General features: G+C 39.6%; 1 protein-coding gene across 3 annotated transcripts in view; it reads left to right on the forward strand.

Annotated features, from left to right (window-relative positions):
- The window catches only part of appl2 (adaptor protein, phosphotyrosine interaction, PH domain and leucine zipper containing 2), a 121471-nt gene that overhangs the window by 73032 nt on the left and 24208 nt on the right, over positions 1-24231 (forward strand). For all 3 annotated transcript variants that reach the window (XM_073065930.1, XM_073065931.1, XM_073065932.1), the window contains 5 exons: positions 6103-6261; positions 9398-9586; positions 11920-11962; positions 12048-12104; positions 12196-12287. In XM_073065930.1, coding sequence (XP_072922031.1) covers positions 6103-6261; positions 9398-9586; positions 11920-11962; positions 12048-12104; positions 12196-12287 — 540 coding nt within the window. The remainder of the gene's footprint in view (positions 1-6102; positions 6262-9397; positions 9587-11919; positions 11963-12047; positions 12105-12195; positions 12288-24231) is intronic.

Below are 24231 nucleotides of genomic sequence, written 5' to 3' on the forward strand. Positions count from 1 at the left end.
CCCACCAAAATGAGAATATATATATGTGTGTGCATATATGTGTATGTGTATGTATGTGCATATATGTATGCATGTGTGTGTGTGTATATATATATATATATAGGAGGAGTACACGGAAATCTTTTCTGTGTAATGGATTTGTTCACTGACTTTTATGAATACTGCAATGGGGGCCCTCAACTCACAAATAGGAGGGGTTATCCCCCACAGCTAGACATTTCCTCTGGCTCAACGCAGTGTCATTTACTAGAGACCTCAGCCTTGGAATCACACGTTTGTTGCCATTTTTGTTATTATTTGAGTTTCTTGGTTCTTATTTGTTCAGGGGGTAGATCGATTAAGTTTTATTCTAATTTCAATGATACATTGACAGATAAATACAGATGGCTAAGGACAAGGTAAAATTCATTTCTTTTAATGTAAATGGGCTATTAAATCCAATCAAACGTAAGAGAATTTTATCCAAAATGAAAAAAGAACAAGCCCATGTAGTATATTTACAGGAAACTCATTTAAGTGATAATGAGCATAAAAAACCAAAGAGAATGGGCTTCACTAATCTGTTTTTCTCCTTATATAAATCAGGACATAGGAGAGGAGTTGCTATTCTTATCTCAAGTAGGCTAAATTTTGAAAAAATATTCGAAATAGGAGATAAAGAAGGCAGATATATTCTGGTAAGGGGGAATATAGACGGCAATTCAGTTACTCTATTGAATATATACGCACCCCTGGGAAGTGATATTGGTTTCTTTCAGAAAATTACTGCTATTATGGTAATGGAAACAGAAGGTCTCCTGATATGTGGGGGAGACTTAAATTTACAATTACAACCAGACTTGGACTCTTCCAATAGAAAAGCCTATGAAACAAAATCTTTACATAAGAAAGTTAATCCACTTTTTGAGGATGTTGGTTTAATTGATATATGGAGGGACCTTTTCCCTGACAGAAGGGATTACACTCATTATTCTGCTCCACATTCTGTATGTACAAGAATAGACTATTTCATAACATTTGGAAAAGACAAAGACAAAATAAACACCTGTGGAATTGGGACAATAGATGTAAGTGACCATGCACCTGTTGATTTTGACCTACAACCAAAGAATACTATTTGGAAACTAAATTCAAGTCTACTCAATGATCTGTACTTTAAGGAACAAATTAAAAAAGAAATTGGTCTCTACTTAGAATTTAATGATAATGGAGAGGTTTCACCTCCCATTTTATGGCGGTCTTAAGAGGGAAAATTAAAGCGATATATTCATATAAGAAAAAAATAAGGAATAAAACATTAATTACAAAATAGGCTGAAGGAACTAGAGAAAAAGCACAAATTGAATTTGGCACAGGATACATTAGGGGAAATTAAAAGAATTAGGAATGAAATAAATAATTTGGCTATGCAAGAAATCAGGAAAAACTTAATGTTTCTGAAACAGAGACATTATGAAAGTGGATCGAAATCTATGAAAATACTGGCGTGGAAACTGGAAAAAAAAGATAGCAGAAAATACAATTCATAGCATTACGGACCCAAGAACGAAAATGATAAAAAATAAGCTAAGTGAAATTCAAGAAGCTTTTGAAGTGTTTTACAAAACGCTATATTCCAAAGTTCCAGGGGGGAAGCATAACCCAAATTGATACCACCTTGAATTCTGTAGAGTTACCCACTTTAAGCAAAGAACAAAATAGAATGATGACTGCTGACATAACTGAAGTTGAATTAAAAGCTGCAATTAGTAGGCTTAAATTAAGCAAGTAACCAGGATCAGATGGGTATACGGCAGAGTGGTACAAAGAATTTAAAAATGAGTTAATTCCTGTTTTACTCCCCACACTGAACTGGGCTCTAAAAAAGGCACAAATGCCACCCAGTTGGAAGGAAGTGATAATCTCAGCTATACTGAAAGAAGGCAAGGTTAAAATGGAATGCGGGTCATTTAGACCAATATCCGTTCTTAATGTAGATTATAGGTTATTTACCTCCATCATGGCCAAACGATTAGAGGAGTTTCTATGCATACTGATACGTAATGATCAGACAGGTTTTATACGACAACGCCAGACTCGACAATATTCGAAGGGCACTTCACATTATGGATCATATACAAAAAAAAATCAAAGCAATAGTGATAAGCGTAGATGCTGAAAAAGCATTTGATTTGGTTAATTGGAATTTTCTTTACAGAGTTTTACATAGATTTGGTTTCGAAGACAATTATTAAAACTATACAGACACTATATCACAATCCTACTGCTAGGATTAAAATCAATGGATATTTATCAAATAGTCTTACCCTAGAAAGGGGCACGAGACAGGGTTGTGCATGGTCACCACTACTCGTGGCGTTATATCTGGAACCATTAGCTCAATACATCAGACAAAATGAAGATATCAGGGGAATTACTATTAAAGGGACAGAGCATTAATTGGCTTGTTATGCGGATGACATTTAGATCAATCTAGGGCAACCAACATACTCTTTACCTAAATTGATGCAATCCTTTGAACAATATGGTCAATTATCAGGATACAAGATCAACATAGATAAAACCCAATTACTTTCGTATTACTATAGCCCACCAAGAGAAATTGAAAGTCGATACCCCTGGGCATGGCACACAGTCTTTCAAATATTTGGGTATCATCATTGGAAAAAGAGATTACAAAATTCGAAAAAGAATCTCAAAGGTATATGACAGAAGAAAAACAAAGACAACTTGTTAATAAGAAGCTACAATATAATACACTTCAGACATACCGAACAGAAAAAGCAATTATGAGAACTAAACAGAGATATTATGAACTAGGTGAAAGATCACACAAGATTCTTGCATGGCAGTTAAAAACAGACCAGGCTTCCAAAACGATAAATGCAATTAGAACAAGTGTAAATAAAATTGCTTATAAACCTTTAAAATGAAACTTTAATTTTTTTTTATTCTGAACTGTATCAATCAGGATCACAAAATGATATTGTTGAGATAGAAAGGTTTTTATCACAAATAACTCTCCCAAAATTGAATTCGGAAGAACAGAAGGGATTAGATGTGCCTTTTACATTAAAAGAGGTCGAAGAAGCTCTAGGATCACTTCAGAGAAATAAATCTCCAGGAGAAGATGGTTTTCCGCCTGAATTTTACAAAAAGTTTAAAGATTTATTAATTCCTCCTTTTATGGAGCTAATACACCAAGCGGAAAGAACGCATAAACTTCCAGAATCTTTTTCGACAGCTATTTTAATAGTATTGCCAAAAAAAGACAGAGATCTTTTAAAGCCAACATCATATAGACCTATTTATTTGTTGAACACGGACTATAAAATAATAGCAAAGATTTTATCTAATAGATTATCTAAATATTTACCAAAATTGATACACATGGACCAAACAGGATTTATTAAAAATAGACAATCGGCAGATAATGTAACTCGGTTACTTAGCATAATTCATTTGGCACAAAAGAGGGAAGAAATGAGTGTGGCAATTGCTTTGGATGCAGAAAAAGCATTTGATAGATTGGAATGGGATTTTTTATTTGAGGTATTGGAAAAATATGGATTAGGAATATCTTTTATAAAATGGATTAAAACCTTACATACTAACCCCAAAGCTAAAGTGGTGACAAATGGCCAAATTTCAACATCATTTCAGTTAACAAGGTCAACTAGACTAGGTTGTCCATTATCACCTGCTTTATTTGTGTTGGCGATAGAACCATTAGCTGAATTAATTAGAACTGACTCAGATATTATGGGTTTCAGAGTTAATCAAGAGGAATATAAGATTAACTTATTTGCTGATGATGTTCTGATTATCAGGGTACAAAATAAATTGGGATAAAAGTGAAATTCTACCCCTTACTAAAGGAGATTATAGTCAATGTTGATTAATAACTCAATTTAGATGGCTGATAAATGGTATAAAGTATTTAGTTATAAGAGTTGATAATGATATAAAGAATTTATATAAACTAAATTATTTGCCATTATTGAAAAAAATTCAAGAAGCTCTTGATAAATGGATAATGTTACCAATAACATTAATAGGTAGACTGCTATATCTCTTTCAGACCCTACCAATAGAGATGAATCAAAATCAATTCAATGAATGGAACAAGATGCTATCAAGGTATATTTGGCAGGGTAAAAGGCCTAGAGTTCGTCTCAAAACTTTGCAATTAGCAAAGGAAAAGGGGGGATGGGGCTTGCCTTCTCTTAGAGATTATTATTTTGTAGCACAGTTGAGAGCTGTGATATGTTGGTGCAACCCATCATATGACACTCAATGGAAAAACATTGAGGAGCGGGTACTTCCCATCCCCATACAAGCAATTTTGGCTGATAACAACCTGCAAAGGTACATAAATACTATTGATAACCCATGGGTGAAATTGACTCTTAAAATATGGAAAACTACTGTAAAAGAATATAATCTAGAGGGAGATATTGCAATTCTTAAATGGTGTGCATATGACTTTGATTTTACACCAAATAAATTGGATGCTAGATTTAAGGACTGGACAGCTAAAGGAATAACAGCTCTTTGCAACATAATGAAAGAAGGAACACTGTTCAGTTTTGAAATGCTTAAAGAGAAACACTTATTAGAAAAACAAGATTTTTATCGGTATTTACAGATGCGACAATATGTTAATAAGACGCTTAAAAATGTAACCAAGGCAAATCCATGCTTGATAGAGCTCTTTAGAAAAGCATATAATTCAGATAATGGTAGTAGAATCATTTCAAGCATGTATAAGGGTTTGTCAAATCTTAAAACACATTCGACTTCATACATTAAAACAAAATGGGAGAAGGAAGGAGGGAGAACAATATGGAGGTAGCAATGGAAGTGTACCAATTCACAGAATTGGAGGGAGTTTGGATGGAAAAACTTGATAAGATTTTATTACACCCTCTCAGAAATCCCATTATGATAGTAACCTCCCTGTTTGCTGGAGAAATTGTGGAAATCAAAATGCAAATCATTGTCATATTTTTTGGGACTGCCCTGTTATCAAAAACTATTGGAGGGGGATACACAATGCCCTACATATCTTTAAATGTGAAATACCCTTGGAGAGTAAGACCATATATTTTGGATATATACCTCAAGAATGGTTGAAAAGAGATAAATATTTAATGAATATACTGTTGGTGGCTGGTAAAAAGACTCTTACTAGGAAATGGTTATCACAGGAGAGCCCAACTTTAAATACATGGATGGAAATTACAATGGACATTTACAAAATGGAGAAGATAACAACATCTGTTAATCATAAGCTGGAACAATTTGATTCATCCTGGGAAAAATGGTTTAACTACATAATGCCTCATAGGCCTGATTTTATTCTCACAAATCAATGAATCTGTTGTAAAAAAAAGATTACTCCCTACTTGTACATAGTTCTTTCCTTTTGCTTGTTTTTTCTTTCCACTCTTTTCTGTAAGTGTGTACCCCAGATAAATACTTTGTGGAGATTTTGTGATATATATGATTATATGATATATATGTACAATGTCTGAAATACATCTTATGGAAATGTTTGTTTGATGAACTTCAATAAAAAAATAAATCACAAAAAAAAAGAAAAATGTTTGACTAACTGACGCTAAATAAAACCGGATGTACCTGTTCTGATTTCATATCTGACTTAAAGACGGACTCAGGAATGGAACTCATTCATAACCCGGGGGCTGCCTGTACTTTTAAGTCATTTCTAGATTACTTATCATACCTAATACAATGTAAGTGTTATGTAAATAGTTGTTATACTGTATTGTTTAGGGAATAATGACAAGAAAAAATAGTCTGTATATGCTCAAACAACGAGTGCTGGAGAGTGAACTTCCGGGTTTTCCTGATCCGTGGTTGTTGGAATCCGCGGATAAGGAGGGCCGACTGTATATGCTTTTCTATCTTTTGCCTTGGGGAGGAGAAGAATGTCAGGTAGGTGGGGTTGTTAGTTATGCTGTGAATCTGTTGAATATGAGCGAACGATAGTTCATTTACTGACATGAAATCAATGGTCACTGTCAGATACTTCAGGGGGTGTTTTATTAAGCGGCATGTTTTCCGTTCTCATTACAGTATCCAAGGGCAACTGGACACTGAGGCTGAAGCAATGCGACTGACCCAACAGGAACTGCTGCTGGCTAGTGAGACCACCTACGTGCCTGACAACACCACCTCATCCAATAATGCTAACAGGAATCTTCTTCAAAAGGCTGGATATCTGAATATTCGAAAGTACAGCCATTACATTTTTATTCCGCAAAATTGATTGATTTGCTCAGATGATTGTGTTTGTATCTGTGCTCAGCTCAGCTGCCTGATGGTTCATGATTTTTCTGTAGAAGGATGAATTCTGTGATAGTGAAAGGCAGGGAGAGATGGGGGGAACTATCCTGGAAATAATCTGTTCTTGCTAACAATAAGCAAACCATTCCATAGGATCTGAAGACAACCTGATTGGTCTTGTCTCTGAACAACAGGCATTACATCTTGTTGCTATGGTTACTGGGTACACTGGTGCCGTGTTAGACAGCTGGAAGTAGTGCTGAACAGTGAGCTGAGGCTAATCTGTGAGCTTGGATGCACAAAAGGATGTTAAAGACCAGTGCCAATGACTACAAAGAGAAGTGAGGGAGGGGCTGTTTGGCAGGTACAAATTCAGCTTCTCTGTCAGAGTTAGGTCCAATTTTTATGGAGAAGTGATAAGTGTGAGGCCTGAATGTTGTAATATAAAAGAATATGAAAGGTCTTGTCCTGAAATGTTGACTCTTCATTCCCCTCCATAGATGCTGCCTGACTCCTGCATCAGTTTGTGTGTGTTACTCCGGGTGACATGAGGGTCCTATTCTTCTTTGAACTGAGACCCCAACGATACCCCCTCTGTAAAAATCCAACTTAAGCTGGCTCAACAATGTCACATTGAACAACAACCACTGGCCCCCCTCCCCCAAGGCTCACTCATTTCTTCCAAATCAGAGTTGTGTTTATGGACACCCTCCAGTCCAGACTGTGCTTGCCTCTTGTGGGTACCCACCAGTCCAGACTGTGCCTGCCTCTTGTGGGGACCCTCCAGTCCAGATTGTGTTGGCCTCTTGTGGGGACCCTCCAGTCCAGATTGTGTTGGCCTCTTGTGGGGACCCTCCAGTCCAGATTGTGTTGGCCTCTTGTGGGGACCCTCCAGTCCAGATTGTGTTGGCCTCTTGTGGGGACCCTCCAGTCCAGACTGTGCCTGCTTCTCGTGGGATATGTTGAACAGTTTTCTTTTGGTTTCCTTCCTCACTTGTCTTTGTGACTGTACTAGAAAGAAAAAACAAAATGATGGAAACACTCAGCAGCAGAGACGTGTTGTATGCTGTTGTATTCTGTCCCCTGTAAAATAAAAGCTGAGTACCCCTAACGTTGCCTTCACCCTCTAGCTACCACCTTCGGGGAGCCTTTCTGTGGCTAACGTTCCATTCAACAGTATCATGCTGTAGCTCAAGATTGTCCGTCTCCGCCATCATCAATTTTCATGTCATCATCAAACTTCCTAGTGCCCAGAAAAGGTGCCAGCACTGATTGCAGTGGCTACACTGCTGGTCACAGGCTTCCAATCACAATAACAATCCTCCACCATCACCCTCTGTTACCCCTGCATCCTGTAGGTTGTATCCTTTTGGAACAGCCTTCCATGTGAAATGTTGTCAAAGGCTACACTGTCTGTGTACTCCCTTTTGCTTTGCACCGCCTGTCGAATCCGCAGTGCCATTCAATATGGCTAATCTGCTCCACCTATTCACCTCTCCTCATAACAAAAAAAATCTACCTAACTGTTTAAAATATATTTAATGAGGCAGTCTGTACTACTTCCCCCGTGAAGCCTTTGACAACGTCTCACGTGGAAGGCTGGTCTGAAAGGTTACAGCCCGTGGGATGCAGGGTAAGTTGGTGATTCCATAGATTCACTGCTCTTTGAGAAAAGCAGTTCCCCCTCACCTACTCCACTGAATTTTGAGGTGGCTGTGTCTTCTAGTTCTAGGTGAGACCACCTATCAATGGGAACAACTTTCCTGCCTCTATCTTATCTGTCCCTTTCATATTTTTACTTTTCTATTAGATCCTCTCTTTGCCTTCTGAATTCCAGTGAAAATCGTCCCAGGTGACTCAGTCTGTCCTGGTGGAGTGAGCCCACCCCAATCCCCCCCATCTACAGAATTAACCTGCTGAAAGCTTTGCTGCACTGTCTACTTGGCCAGTGTGGGGAGACCAGAACTGCATGCAGTACTCCAGGTGCAGCCTCACCATAACCTCCCTGCTTTTAAATTGAAACCAACATTCTATTTGCGTACTTGATAACCTGTTGCACCTGCAAACCAACCTTTTGTGATTCATGTACGAGCACTCCTAAGCCCTTTTGCACAGCAGCATGCTGCAACCTTTCACCTTTAAATAATAATCTGATCTTCTATTTTTCCTTTCAAAGCAGATGACCTTGCATTTACCAACATTGTACTCAGTCTGCCAAGCTGTTGCCCATATCTATATCTCTCTGCAGACTCTGCACAATTTGCTTTTCCACTCCATTTAGTATCATCAGCAAGCTTGGATACGCTACACTTGGTCCCTTCTTCCAAATAATTAACATGTTGTGAACAGTTGTGGGTCCAGCACTGATTCCTGCGGTATTCTGCTCACACTGTCTGCCACCCATTTATCCCAGCTCTCTGCTTTCCATTGGTTAACCAATCTTCTATCCATGCTATTATCTTCAAATCCATGCATCCTTATGGCTAATTTAATGATCCATAATTTTCTTACAATTTTCCAATTTACTGGCTCTAGTGTTTCATTCTTTACAGACCCGGCTGCTTTTTCCTCTCAGTTTCCTCTCCTCTGAGTTATGGAGCAGTGGGTAGTGCTACTGCCTCACAGTGCCAGAAAACTGGTTTCAGTCCTGACCTTTGCACTGCCAGTATGGAGTCTGCGCGTTCTTTCTGTGACCAAGTGGGTTTCCTTTGGGTATTCTGGTATCTTCTCTCATCCAAAGACATGCAGGTTGATGGGTTAATTGGCCAGTAAAGTTGTCTCTGTGTGTGAGTGGTAAAATCTGGACAGAATTGATGGGAATATGGGGAGTATGGAATAAGATTAGTGTAAATGGGTAGGATATTGATGGTCAGCACAGAGTCTCTTTGACTCTCAGCTCAGAATCCACCTTCAGCTCTGCCTGTATGTTTGCTGAGAAGTTGTATTAGAAACACCTCCCTGTTCTGGTGGAGGCCATTGACTTGAAATGTCAATATTCCATCTCTTCTGTTTTCTTTATTTGGAACATTAATTGGTTGCAATAACTCGAGACTAATTTCATCTCCTTGTCAATTTTTTTTGCTAGTAAAACTGGTCTTGTGTCTACATCCTGGGAAAGGCTGTACTTTTTTACCCAAGGAGGTAACCTGATGTGTCAGCCACGAGGAGCAGTGGCCGGCGGCCTCATCATGGATCTGGATAACTGCTCAGTCATGGCAGTGGACTGTGAAGACAGAAGATACTGTTTTCAGATTGCATCACCTTCAGGAAAAATGTATGTCCCTCCACAATCTATCGATTTGGCACCTTACACTAAAGCAGTTCTACTGTTTGATTGTTTATCCATCTGTTCTAATCTCTGAATGTTTATACTTTGATATAAATTGCAGCTCTTCATTCACATCACTGGGTTCAAACTTTGCCATCTCATGGCAGGAAGTGAGTGTAGTGGTTAGTTATTGATGGGAAAATCCAGGGAATTTTAGTACTGAATTGTGGACAATTCCAGTGCAGTTGAAACTGTTTGCAAATTTGGGATTTTTAAATTGAAGGTCATTTTTTTTTCCCATTGGTGATCAAGTTCAGTAGATGTTACTGTGGTTACAAACCTGAATTCTTGACCTGCTTTTACACCTAGGTTTCTAATTATAAACTGCAGAAGACAGTTAAGTTTCATTTCAAAATTTAAGCAATGGCATGCACAGAATTTCCCAGACAGCTGTCACCATTCAGACAATAGGAATCATAACAGTTTCTTGTTCTGTAATGTAGTCATTACCCTGCTTGGTTGTATTTCCTCTGTCGCTATCACCTTGTTTGGTTGTATTTCCTTTGTAGCTATTGCTGTCTTTGGTTGCATTTCCTGTGTAGCCGTCACCTTGTTTGGTTTTATTTCCTTTGCAGCCATTGCTGTCTTTGGTTGCATTTCCTATGTCACTGCCTTGTTTGATTGCATTTCCTGTGTAGCCGTCACCTTGTTTGTTACACTTCCTGTGTAGCCGTCACCTTGTTTGTAGCACTTCTTGTGTAGCCGTCACTTTGTTTGCATTTCATGTGTAGCCGTCACCTTGGTCGGTTGCATTTCCTGTGTTGCCATTACCCTATTAGGTTGGGTTTTCAGTTTAAAAAAAGGATTTTAATATTTCTTCAATTCTATAAGTGTTCACATTCCTATCAACACTATGGTGCTGATAGCTTGAGCCAGGAGAACAAGGAATAAATATTAGGTCATTGCTCCTTTGGTGTAATAGGATCAGATACCTGATGTTCCTAACTGGGATTTGAGAGTTTTTGTTCGCTCATGGTTATAGTCAGCATTTTTCCCACTTACTTTGCCTTGAGAAAGAGATATTTCACCACCTTTGTGGACCACTGTAGTCCTTGCAGTGAGGGTACTGTCTGGGTGGTTGGTGGATTTTGATCAAGTATGGATTAATGTCCATGTCACAATGTGCAACTGTGTGGCAGCTGGGAGCTGCTTATTTCAGACAGGAATCAGTGAACAATCATTGTGAGACTCTGGTGGCTGGGAGCTGTTTACATTAACAAGAATCAGTGAACATCCTAAAGTCATCATTTCTGACTTGGGATCTCTCGCTACTATAGTGGAGTTTGAAACAAGGCACAAGTGAAGTCATTGAGTATTTTGCTTTGGCTAAGTAGTATTTGTCTGTGCTTTTTGATTTCATTAATCTTTTCAGATCTTTTAATACTGGTTTTATCCAGGTAGTTTGCTAATCCACATAGAAAACAATTTGAATGTATTTCAAAGCAAAAAAAATAACTGCAGATAGAGTTATAGAGTCATAAAGCAGCACAGCACAGAAACAGAGCCTTTAGGCCATCTAGTCTGTGCTGAACTGTTATTCTACCTAATCTTATCGATCTGTACCTGGACCATAGCCCTCCATACCCTCCCATCCATGTATTTATCCAAATGTTGTAATCGAACCCATCGCTTCCACTGGCAGTTTGTCCACACTCTCACCACTCCCCGAATGAAGAAATTTACTCTCTGTTTCCTCTTGAGCCCTAGTTCTTTCGCCCTTAACCTCTGACCCCTAGTTCTAGTTCTTCTTGCAGACATCTGAAGTAAAAGTGCTAAGTTTCTCAGCAGAACAAGCAGAGAGAAACCGTGTTAATGCTGTCTCAGCAGAATGACGAGAAGTTGGAAGTTGCAGAGGAAAGAGGTAAAGAAAACTGGAGGGTGGAAACTGAAAGTGACTGAAGAAGGGTGGTTATGTGTGGTGAGTTCTGGGTGGGACGTATCTTGCTTTGATAAGGCTAGCTAATTCAGACTCTACATTTACCAGACTGATGGGCAGTCTGCATGCTCCTCAGAAAGTCTTTGTCCTTGTACTTCACAGACACCCAGCCTGTTCCACGTACATTGCTGAGCTTTGGCCAAGGTCTAGACTTGCTTTCCAGCTTAGCATCTTCCAACAAGGCAAAAGCACAGAACCATGTGTCTCTGGGCCTGGAGAGCTGCAGTTTATTACCAAAGGAAAACAGTAGAATAGGTGCAAATGAAGTCAATATGTTTAAAATTGAACTGTTCAGTATCAAAGCTACTGTACAGCTAGTTACATGTGAATGGTTGCATTGTAGGAACATTATTCTGCAAGCAGAAGGCAAGCAGGAATATGAAGAGGTATCAAATTAAATCATATTCTCAGATTTTTCTTTCGGTTGATTTCCTTAAAGATTGACATAACAGTTTTGTTTTTTATTTACAGTGGATTTGCACTATCAATAATATATCCAGACAGATCTACCTCACTGACAACCCAGAGGTAACACTGACAACCCTATGTTATATTAATGTTCCCTGTATTTTGTAAAAGGTTCGCGGTTAGTGGATTAACACATCCCTTTGCATTCTAGGCAATTGCAATCAGGCTGAACCAAACAGCCGTGCAGGCAGTGACCCCAATGTCCACGTTTCAGAAGAAACATGAAAGTTTTCGCCCTAAGCGGTAAGGCTCAGGATCAGGGATCAACTTTATTCACCATATACGTTTACATGAATAAGAATTATATAACAGCATTATTAAAATGGTTAATAGTGTCCATAGTGCAGGCTACAGACAGGTAATGGACAGCAGTAGGTGGGGATTAATTGCCTGAGGGAAGAAATTTTTGAGATGGTGTGAATTTTTTGTTTTAAGGGAGCTTTTGGAAAAGCAGTTGCTGAGTGGGTCGTGTCCACAATGATCTTTGCTGCTTCTTCATCATGAACACACACCCATACTGCAGTCAGGGTAGACTGTAGCCTTTTTTGCTGACATAAACGTTCACTGTAGTTTTCATATATTCTGAGAGGATGCTGCAAGAGGTACATCTTCTGCTGGACATTCCTGTTAATGAAGGAAATGTGGTTCTCCCACATGAGCTCCTACGATGCCCAGGAGCCTGAATGTAGCGAATTGTAGAGTTGTTGGTGAAGAGTGGAAGGGAGGCAATTTCTCCTGAAGTCCATATGCACTGAAGGTGTTGTATTTAAATGTGTGTAGCATTCAGAATAAGATAGACAAACTTGTGGCGCAATTAGAGATTGGTCGATATGATGTGGGCATCACTGAGTCGTAGCAGAAAAAAGGCCATAGTTGGAAGCTTAACATCAAAGGATATACTTCGTATTGAAAGGTCAGGCAAAAAGGCATAGGTGGTGGTGTGGATCTGATGGCATAACATCTATAGAAAGAGGGTCAGAGAATGTCGAATCTTGATAACTGGAGTTAAAATGCAAGAGAAAAAACCATTATTTGAGTCACATATAGGCCTCCAAATAGTAGCCAGGATGTGGGGTTGAGATTGCAAAGGGAGCTGGAAAAGGCATGTAATAAGGGTAATGTCACAGTTGTAATGGGAGACTCCAATATGATTGGGAAAATTAGTTTGCTGTTGCAACCGAGGAAATTTGTTGAATGCCTATGAGATGGCTTTTTAGAGCAGTTTGTGCTTGAGCCTACTTGGGGAAAGGCTATCTTAGATCTTATTAACTTAGATTTTATAAGGGAGCTTAATGTAAAGGAACCCTTAGGAGGTGGTGATAATGGTATGATTGAGTTGAATCTGCAGTTTGAAAGAGAAAAGCATAAATCACATATATCAGTATTCCAATGGAATGAAGGGAATTACTGAGGCTTGCCCAGGTGGATTGGAGGAGGATACAGGTGGGGATGATGGCAGAGCAGAGATGGCTGAAGTTCCTGGGAATAGTTCACAATGCACAGGAAAGATATGTCCCACAGAAGAAGTTGTTCTCAAATGCAGGGTTAGGTAACCGTGGTAGACAAGGGAAGTTAAGGACTTCATAAAAGGCAAGGAAAGGTCATATAAGGTTACAAGAGTGATTGAGAAGCTTTTAAAATCCAACAAAAGGCGAGGTTTTCCGGTGACGTCATAGTCGAGAATGGCAGCTGAAGTCACCAGCTCCTCTGGTAAAACGCGTATTAAGCCCTATTAACCCGTCAAATATAATATTTTTCAAAAAATATTTGAACTGAAAAGAGGGGCAAGAATGGCGAGAAGAAATGGAAATAAAAAAAGTGACACTGCGGAGCCTGCGTCCGAGAGGAGTGCAGCGAGCAGCTCCCCGACCCGACTGCGTTCTAGCGAGGCAGCTGCTGGGCCTCGTTCAGTCGAAGCGGCGAATGTCTTCGAAATCCTGAAAGAAATAATGGAGGTCCAGAAAGATATGAAGCAGCAGCTCCGTGATATTAAGGCAGAGCTCGCCAGCGTTAATCAAAAAATAGCGGTGGCAGAGACTCACATTGAGAAGGTGGAAAATCGCGTTCAAAAAGTGGAACAGATACTGAGCAAAAATAATACATCACCAAGAAGGTAAACTGCTTGACCTGGGGGGAAGATCACGGTGGAAAAATATCAGAATCTACAACGTTCGGAGTTTGTCGGAAAGTTACAGCGGGACACGCTGGATCTTCCCCCGGCTATGGAGCTAGAAGACGAAAGAGCATTCGTTTCGAAACCTACCCTGGATAGAAAGCCACGCTCAATTATAATTAAATTCCTTCGGTACAGTACCAAGGCGGAGATTCTACGAAGGGCCTGCAGAAAGAAGAGAGTGTTTTTAGAGGATAAATTAATATATTTTGACCAATATTAACCCCCCCGCGGTCCTCCAGAAACGCAAAGAATACTCCAAAGTAAAGCGAGTATTAAAGCAAAATAAGATTAGATTTCAAACTCCGTACCCTGCTAACCTTCGAGTGTTTTATGACAATGGGACGCAGTTGTACCAGACAGTGGAAGAGGCGACTACAGACATGAAGGCCAGAGGGTTGCCCGTCAGCATGACCAAAACGAAAGAAAGCCTAGTTGAGGAATTGTCCTGCTCGGCTTGGGAAATAATGCGAGAAATGAGAAGGCAGGAGATGGGAGGAGGCCAAGAGAAACATATCAGGAAGAGACCGGGAGTTTCCCAAAGACTGTCCTCACCCCCTTCAGAAGAGCCATAAGGTTTGGCTAACTTTAAAAATGTTGAGAAGTTAAACTGAAGCAAAAGTACACGGTGATATACGTATCTCGAGAAATACTTATTATAATGTGTATTTTATATTACCTAGTTGTTATTCTTTATTCGTTCACTTACTCCTTTTCCCCACTAAAATGAGAATATATATATATGTGTGCATATATGTGTATGTGTGTAATGTGTGTGTGTGTATATATATATATATATATATATATATATATAGGAGGAGTACACGGAAATCTTTTCTGTGTAATGGATTTGTTCACTGACTTTTATGAATACTGCAATGGGGGCCCTCAACTCACAAATAGGAGGGGTTATCTCCCACAGCTAGACATTTCCTCTAGCTCAACGAAGTGTCATTTACTAGAGACCTCAGCCTTGGAATTACACGTTTGTTGCCATTTTTGTTATTATTTGAGTTTCTTGTTTCTTATTTGTTCAGGGGGTAGATCGATTAAGTTTTATTCTAATTTCAATGATACATTGACAGATAAATACAGATGGCTAAGGACAAGGTAAAATTCATTTCTTTTAATGTAAATGGGCTATTAAATCCAATCAAACGTAAGAGAATTTTATCCAAAATGAAAAAAGAACAAGCCCATGTAGTATATTTACAGGAAACTCATTTAAGTGATAATGAGCATAAAAAACCAAAGAGAATGGGCTTCACTAATCTGTTTTTCTCCTTATATAAATCAGGACATAGGAGAGGAGTTGCTATTCTTATCTCAAGTAGGCTAAATTTTGAAAAAATATTCGAAATAGGAGATAAAGAAGGCAGATATATTCTGGTAAGGGGGAATATAGACGGCAATTCAGTTACTCTATTGAATATATACGCACCCCTGGGAAGTGATATTGGTTTCTTTCAGAAAATTACTGCTATTATGGTAATGGAAACAGAAGGTCTCCTGATATGTGGGGGAGACTTAAATTTACAATTACAACCAGACTTGGACTCTTCCAATAGAAAAGCCTATGAAACAAAATCTTTACATAAGAAAGTTAATCCACTTTTTGAGGATGTTGGTTTAATTGATATATGGAGGGACCTTTTCCCTGACAGAAGGGATTACACTCATTATTCTGCTCCACATTCTGTATGTACAAGAATAGACTATTTCATAACATTTGGAAAAGACAAAGACAAAATAAACACCTGTGGAATTGGGACAATAGATGTAAGTGACCATGCACCTGTTGATTTTGACCTACTACCAAAGAATACTATTTGGAAACTAAATTCAAGTCTACTCAATGATCTGTACTTTAAGGAACAAATTAAAAAAGAAATTGGTCTCTACTTAGAATTGAATGATAATGGAGAGGTTTCACCTCCCATTTTATGGCGGTCTTAAGAGGGAAAATTATAGCGATATATTCATATAAGAAAAAAATAAGGAATAAAACATTAATTACAAAATAGGCTGAAGGAACTAGAGAAAAAGCACAAATTGAATTTGGCACAGGATACATTAGGGGAAATTAAAAGAATTAGGAATGAAATAAATAATTTGGCTATGCAAGAAATCAGGAAAAACTTAATGTTTCTGAAACAGAGACATTATGAAAGTGGATCGAAATCTATGAAAATACTGGCGTGGAAACTGAAAAAAAAAGATAGCAGAAAATACAATTCATAGAATTACAGACCCAAGAACGAAGATGATAAAAAATAAGCTAAGTGAAATTCAAGAAGCTTTTGAAGTGTTTTACAAAACGCTATATTCCAAAATTCCAGGGGGAAGCATAACCCAAATTGATACCACCTTGAATTCTGTAGAGTTACCCACTTTAAGCAAAGAACAAAATAGAACGATGACTGCTGACATAACTGAAGTTGAATTAAAAGCTGCAATTAGTAGGCTTAAATTAAGCAAGTAACCAGGATCAGATGGGTATACGGCAGAGTGGTACAAAGAATTTAAAAATGAGTTAATTCCTATTTTACTCCCCACACTGAACTGGGCTCTAAAAAAGGCACAAATGCCACCCAGTTGGAAGGGAGCGATAATCTCAGCTATACCAAAAGAAGGCAAGGATAAAATGGAATGCGGGTCATTTAGACCAATATCCGTTCTTAATGTAGATTATAGGTTATTTACCTCCATCATGGCCAAACGATTAGAGGAGTTTCTATGCATACTGATACGTAATGATCAGACAGGTTTTATACGACAACGCCAGACTCGACAATATACGAAGGACACTTCACATTATGGATCATATACAAAAAAATAAAACCGAAGCAATAGTGATAAGCGTGGAAGCTGAAAAAGCATTTGATTCGGTTAATTGGAATTTTCTTTACAGAGTTTTACATAGATTTGGTTTCGAAGACACAATTATTAAAACTATACAGACACTATATGACAATCCTACTGCTAGGATTAAAATCAATGGATATTTATCAAATAGTCTTACCCTAGAAAGGGGCACGAGACAGGGTTGTGCATGGTCACCACTACTCGTGGCGTTATATCTGGAACCATTAGCTCAATACATCAGACAAAATGAAGATATCAGGGAAATTACTATTAAAGGGACAGAGCATAAATTGGCTTGTTATGTGGATGACATTTAGATCAATCTAGGGCAACCAACATACTCTTTACCTAAATTGATGCAATCCTTTGAACAATATGGTCAATTATCAGGATACAAGATCAACATAGATAAAACCCAATTACTTTCATATTACTATAGCCCACCGAGAGAAATTGAAAGTCGATACCCCTGGGCATGGCACACAGAGTCTTTCAAATATTTGGGCATCATTATGCCAAAAGATTTGGCAAGATTATCAGAATGTAATTATCAGCCTTTATATTAAAAAATTCAGGAAGATGTGGCAAGATGGAGCCTGATTCCTTTTTTCAGTCTCAGTTCAAGGATTGAGTCTATTAAAATGAATATACTGCCCATACTGCTATATCTCTTTCAGACCCTACCAATAGAGATTAATCAAAATCAATTCAATGAATGGAACAAGATGCTATCAAGGTATATTTGGCAGGGTAAAAGGCCTAGAGTTCGTCTCAAAACTTTGCAATTAGCAAAGGAAAAGGGGGGATGGGGCTTGCCTTCTCTTAGAGATTATTATTTTGTAGCACAGTTGAGAGCTGTGATATGTTGGTGCAACCCATCATATGACGCTCAATGGAAAAACATTGAGGAGCGGGTACTTCCCATCCCCATACAAGCAATTTTGGCTGATAACAACCTGCAAAGGTACATAAATACTATTGATAACCCATGGGTGAAATTGACTCTTAAAATATGGAAAACTACTGTAAAAGAATATAATCTAGAGGGAGATATTGCAATTCTTAAATGGTGTGCATATGACTTTGATTTTACACCAAATAAATTGGATGCTAGATTTAAGGACTGGACAGCTAAAGGAATAACAGCTCTTTGCAACATAATGAAAGAAGGAACACTGTTCAGTTTTGAAATGCTTAAAGAGAAACACTTATTAGAAAAACAAGATTTTTATCGGTATTTACAGATGCGACAATATGTTAATAAGACGCTTAAAAATGTAACCAAGGCAAATCCATGCTTGATAGAGCTCTTTAGAAAAGCATATAATTCAGATAATGGTAGTAGAATCATTTCAAGCATGTATAAGGGTTTGTCAAATCTTAAAACACATTCGACTTCATACATTAAAACAAAATGGGAGAAGGAAGGAGGGAGAACAATATGGAGGTAGCAATGGAAGTGTACCAATTCACAGAATTGGAGGGAGTTTGGATGGAAAAACTTGATAAGATTTTATTACACCCTCTCAGAAATCCCATTATGATAGTAACCTCCCTGTTTGCTGGAGAAATTGTGGAAATCAAAATGCAAATCATTGTCATATTTTTTGGGACTGCCCTGTTATCAAAAACTATTGGAGAGGGATACACAATGCCTTACAAGACATCTTTAAATGTGAAATACCCTTGGAGAGTAAGACCATATATTTTGGATATATACCTCAAGAATGGTTGAAAAGAAATAAATATTTAATGAATATGCTGTTGGTGGCTGGTAAAAAGACTCTTACTAGGAAATGGTTATCACAGGAGAGCCCAACTTTAAATACATGGATGGAAATTACAATGGACATTTACAAAATGGAGAAGATAACAGCATCTGTTAATCATAAGCTGGGACAATTTGATTCATCCTGGGAAAAATGGTTTAACTACATAATGCCTCATAGGCCTGATTTTATTCTCACAAATCTATGAATCTGTTGTAAAAAAAAGATTACTCCCTACTTGTACATAGTTCTTTCCTTTTACTTGTTTTTTCTTTCCACTCTTTTCTATAAGTGTGTACCCCAGATAAATACTTTGTGGAGATTTTGTGATATATATGATTATATGATATATATGTACAATGTCTGAAATACATCTTATGGAAATGTTTGTTTGATGAACTTCAATAAAAAAATAAAGTACAAAAAAAATCCAACAAAACGCTACTAAAAAAAGCTCTCAGAAGGGAAATGATGAAATATGAGGGCAAGCTAGTCATTAATATAAAGCAAGATATCAAAGGTTTCTTTCAATTATATAAAGAGTAAAAGGAAGGTGAGAGTTGATTTTGGACCAGTAGAAAATGATGCTGGTGAGGTAGTAATGGGGGACAAAGAAATGGCAGATGAACTTAATGGGTACTTTACATATGTCTTCACTGTGAAAGACACGAGCAGTGTGCCAGAGGTCCGTGAGTGTCAGGGAGCAGGAGTGGGTGCCATTGCTATTACAAAGGAAAAAGTACTAGGCAGACTCAAAGGTCTTAAGGTGGTTAAGTCACCTGGGCCAGATGGACTACGTCCCAGAGTCCTGAGAGAGGTTGGTGAAGAGATAACAGATGTATTGGTCATGATCTTTCAAGAATAATTTGATTCTAGCATGGTTCCAGAGGACTGGAAAATTGCCACATCACTCCACTCTTTAAGAAGGGAGGAAGGCAAAAGGAAGGAAATTATAGACCAGTTAGCCTAACCTCAGTTGTTGGTGTCTGATATCCACATTTGTAACATGCAGTGTCTCTGTGCTTCACTGCAGTTCTGAATGGTTTACTTCAGAAAGTGAATAGGGGAGGTGGAAGGACCCATCTCTGCCCAATTTAACAAATCTGTTGCTGGAAGAGGAGGTCATGAAAAAATTAGCAAAGTGGCCTTGCCACACTTGAAGTAGGGATGCATCCTTAGAAATTCAATTGCATTACTATTTTTATTCTGCTGTTACACATCTGAAACTTAGCTTTTCTTAAATGAAATTTGATGACTATTTTTGGGTGGTTTTGGATCACTCCACAATTTGGTTGGCCTTTTCCTGTGAAGGAAACAGCAGTCAACATAAAATAAGGTGCTCAGGATGATGTCCTCAGGGTACCCAGGAAATTATAGACCAGTGAGTCTTACTTCAGTGGTTGGTAAGTTGATGGAAAAGATCCTGAGAGGCAGGATTTTTGAACATTTGGAGTGGCATAATATGATTAGGAATAGTCAGCATGGCTTTGTCAAGGGCAGGCCTTACTAGCCTGATTGAGTCTTTTGAGGATGTGACTAAACACATTGATGAAGGTAGAGAAGTAGATGTAGTGTATATGGATTCCAGCAAGGCACTTGATAAGGTACCCCATGCAAGGCTTATTAAGAAAGTAAGGAGGCATGGGATCCAAGGGGACATTGTGGATTCAGAATTGGCTTGCCCACAGAAGGCAAAAAGTGGCTGTAGACGGGTCATATTCTGCATGGAGGTTAGTGACCAGTGGTCTGCCTCAGGGATCTGTTCTGGGATCCCTTCTCTTTGTGACTTTTATATATGACCTGGTTGAGGAAGTGGAGGGATGGATTAGTAAAGTTACTGATGACACAAAGGTTGGGGGTGTTGTGGATAGTGTGGAGGGTTGTCAGAGGTTACAGCAGGAGATCAGTAGGATGCAAAACTGGGCTGAGAAGTGGCAGATGGAGTTCACCCCAGATAAGTGTGAGGTGATTCATTTTGGTAGATCAAATATGATGGCAGAATATATTATTAATGGTAAGACTCTTGGCAGTGTGGCGGATCAGAGGGATCTTCGGGTCTGAGTCCATAGGACACTCAAAGCTGCTGCGCAAGTTGACTCCGTGGTTAAGAAGGCATAAGGTGCATTGTCCTTCATCAATTGTGAGATTGAGTTTAGGATCCGAGAGGTAATGTTGTAGCTATATAGGACCCTGGTCAGACCCCACTTGGAGTACTATGCTCAGTTCTGGTCGCCTCACTACAGGAAGGATGTGGAAACTATAAAAAGGGTGCAGAGGAGATTTACAAGGATGTTGCCTGGATTGGGGAGCATGCCTTACGAAAACAGGTTGAGTGAACTTGGGCTTTTCTCCTTGGAGCAACGGAGGATGAAAGGTGACCTGATAGAGGTGTATAAGATGATGAGAGGCATTGATCGTGTGGATAGTCAGAGGCTTTTTCCCATGGCTGAAATGGCTAGAAGAAGAGGTCACAATTTTAAGGTGCTTGGAAGTAGGTATAGAGGAGATGTCAGGGGTAGGTTTTTTATGCAGAGCGAGGTGAGTGTGTGGAATGGGCTGCCGGTGAAGGTGGTGGAGGTGGAAACGATAGGGTCTTTTAAGAGAATCTTGGACAGGTACATGGAGCTTAGAAAAGCAGAGGGCTATGGGTAACCCTAGGTAATTTCTATAGTAAGGATATGTTCGGCACAGCATTGTGGGCCGAAGGGCCTGTATTGTGCTGTAGGTTTTCTATGTTTCTTTATCACTTTCAGTGCAATGTTCTTTTTGAACCAGGTTGCCCTAGGCAGTCCTGTCACTGGGCTCTTCTTGGAGATTCTTGGTTTTTCTAGTCAGGGACTCCACTAAATGACTGTTAGTCAAATCGAGGTACCTTCGTTCTTCAGTGTCCCCACCCCCATTTGTCCCTCTGCACTGATCTTCACCGTACTCCTACCAAGCCTCATTTGCCTATCCTAACCTTTCATTGCTTTTGGATTTTTGATTGCTTGCCTGATGTGCTGTACTGGATGTTCAGCACAGCTTTGTGGGCCGAAGGGCCTGTATTGTGTAGGTTTTCTATGTTTCTAAATTCTCCCCATGATCTTCCCCAATTTACCTCAGGACTCTGCTTTATGAGATAGTTTTGTACACTTTGTAGTTTTGTACATGCTTCCTTTCTTCTCTTCTTCCTGTCTTTAAGAAATTCCTATTTGAGCAAGCTGTTGTTGTTAGCTCCTCTCTGGCTTCTCTCGGTCAGGTCATGGTGTTAACACTGCTATAGAGATGAAAGTCTTCTGATATTCAAGGACTAGTAGATTAATTCTAGAAATGTATTCATGGGAAGTATAGTTTGAAGAGGTGAAATCATAGCCTTTTAAATCTTCAAACCTGCTTATTGCAAGGAGCATGAAATGGCAACACTCAGCAAACACTTACAGTTCCTGCTCGACAAAATGTGCACAACTGCCCAGCAAAGCAAGTTTTCTCCAGTTCCCGCACTGGCTTCGGTTGTTAGATCCATCGAAGCAAGTTTATTTTGTTGGTTAGCTCTCCCGTGTCACTTATTGGGTGATCAGATAGCAAGTGTAGTTAATCAGGCTAGTGGTGGGGAGAGGGTTGTGCTTGGAGTGGTGTGGGCACTGCTGGATGAGGAATGATAGAGGAGAATGAGTGTTGTTTGGGAGGGACGAGTTGGGGCAGCACAGTAATATATCGGTCAGTGTAATACTATTACAGCACCAGCAACCCGACTTCACTTCCCTCACTGTTCGCCCTGTAACTGTGTGGGTTTCCTCCAGATGTTCCGGTTTCCTCTCTCATTCCAAAGATGCAGGATTCATCGATTTCTTGAACTTCCGGTTATGAACTCCCCCCCCCCCCAGCCCCCCCCATCTCCTTTTTCCTCTCTCACCTTATCTCCTTGCCTGACAATTGCTTCCTCTGGTGCTCCTCCCCACTTTTCTTTCTTCCATGGCTTTCTGTTCTCTCCTATCAGATTCCCCCTTCCAGCCCTGTATCTCTTTCACCAATCAACTTTCGAGCTCTTTACTTCATCCCTCCCTCTGCAAGTTTCACCATCACCTGGTGTTTCTCTGTCCCCTGCCCCCACCTTTTAAATCTACTCCTCAGCTTTTTTTCTCCAGTCTTGCCAAAGGGTTTCAGTTTGAAACATCGACTGTACTCTTTTTTTCCGCAGATGCTGCCTGGCCTGCTGAGTTCCTCCAGCATTTTGTGTGTGTTGTTTAAATTTCCAGCATCTGCAGATTTCCTCCTATCTGCAGATTTCTCTGGTTTGTGCAGGGTTAACTGGTCACTTGTGTGTGGGTCACTGGGCCTGTTACTGTGCTGCATCTTTAAATAAAATGTTATGACCCCAGCCCCCTCCTTTGTGAGATTCGCAAGAGCCCTAGTCAAGGGGGGGGTCAAATGACCCAAGAGAGAGACGGAGACGTGCTGAAGACCACGTTCCCCCGGGAAGCAGAATAAAGCGACTCTTTGACTATTGTCTCATGAAGACCACGTGTAAAGCCCTTGGGCAAAGTGGGCTGGTCGCTCAACAAGACAAAAGCCTCGGACATAGCCATTGTCTTGGGAGACACCTTTGTGGGATAAGGAACTGGCCTACGTGCAAAATCTCAGGGCAATGTGAGATGGGTGATGGGGGAAGGATTGCCTCGCCCCCCTACCCTGATGGACATCTACAACCCTGCCAGTCCAGATAAAAGGTGGGCTGCCGAGGCGGGGCGCCAGACGCACCAGAAGATACGCGAGAATTCCTGCGACAGCGTTTTGAGAGCGACATCCAGTGGTGGGGTTCGTGTGCGTCCTTTCCTTGCCTGGGATTGGCCACCTCACCACGGAAGAACGGCCTAGCTACAGGGGAAGCCACAGATGAGAGTCCATTCCCCAACGAGACTTCCGACTACCTCCTACAGGTTGGAAAACCTGTCGGGTAAATGTTTCATTCTCTCTCTCTCTCTTTCTAACAAAAGTGCACCAACGCGACACCATGACAACGGCAGCGGGTGGAACTGCAGTGACCGCAAAAAGACTTAAATATCCAGTAAACAATATATATCTACATTACCCCTAGACAACGGTAGAGCTTATTTCTGATTGATTATTACTATACCTGTGCTTTAGATTGAGTTGTGATGACGTATATGATCTGAATGTTTTGTATTAACCATACGTTTGTGCCCCTTTATAAATAAAAATGTTTGAAAATAGTAGCATCAGGCTTTGGTGGACCCATCAATCTTTGCTGGAAAATTACCCGGTTACTGGGGAACGTAACAAAAATAACTACGAAACTTTGAAAGGTGACTGGTCAGAGGCTGGTCCTATTCAGCTGACATGACATTGGATGTAGGATGGAGCTTTTAAATATTAAGATCAG

Source organism: Hemitrygon akajei, chromosome 14 (assembly GCF_048418815.1).
Source record: "Hemitrygon akajei chromosome 14, sHemAka1.3, whole genome shotgun sequence".
NCBI classification, from domain to species: Eukaryota; Metazoa; Chordata; class Chondrichthyes; order Myliobatiformes; family Dasyatidae; genus Hemitrygon; species Hemitrygon akajei.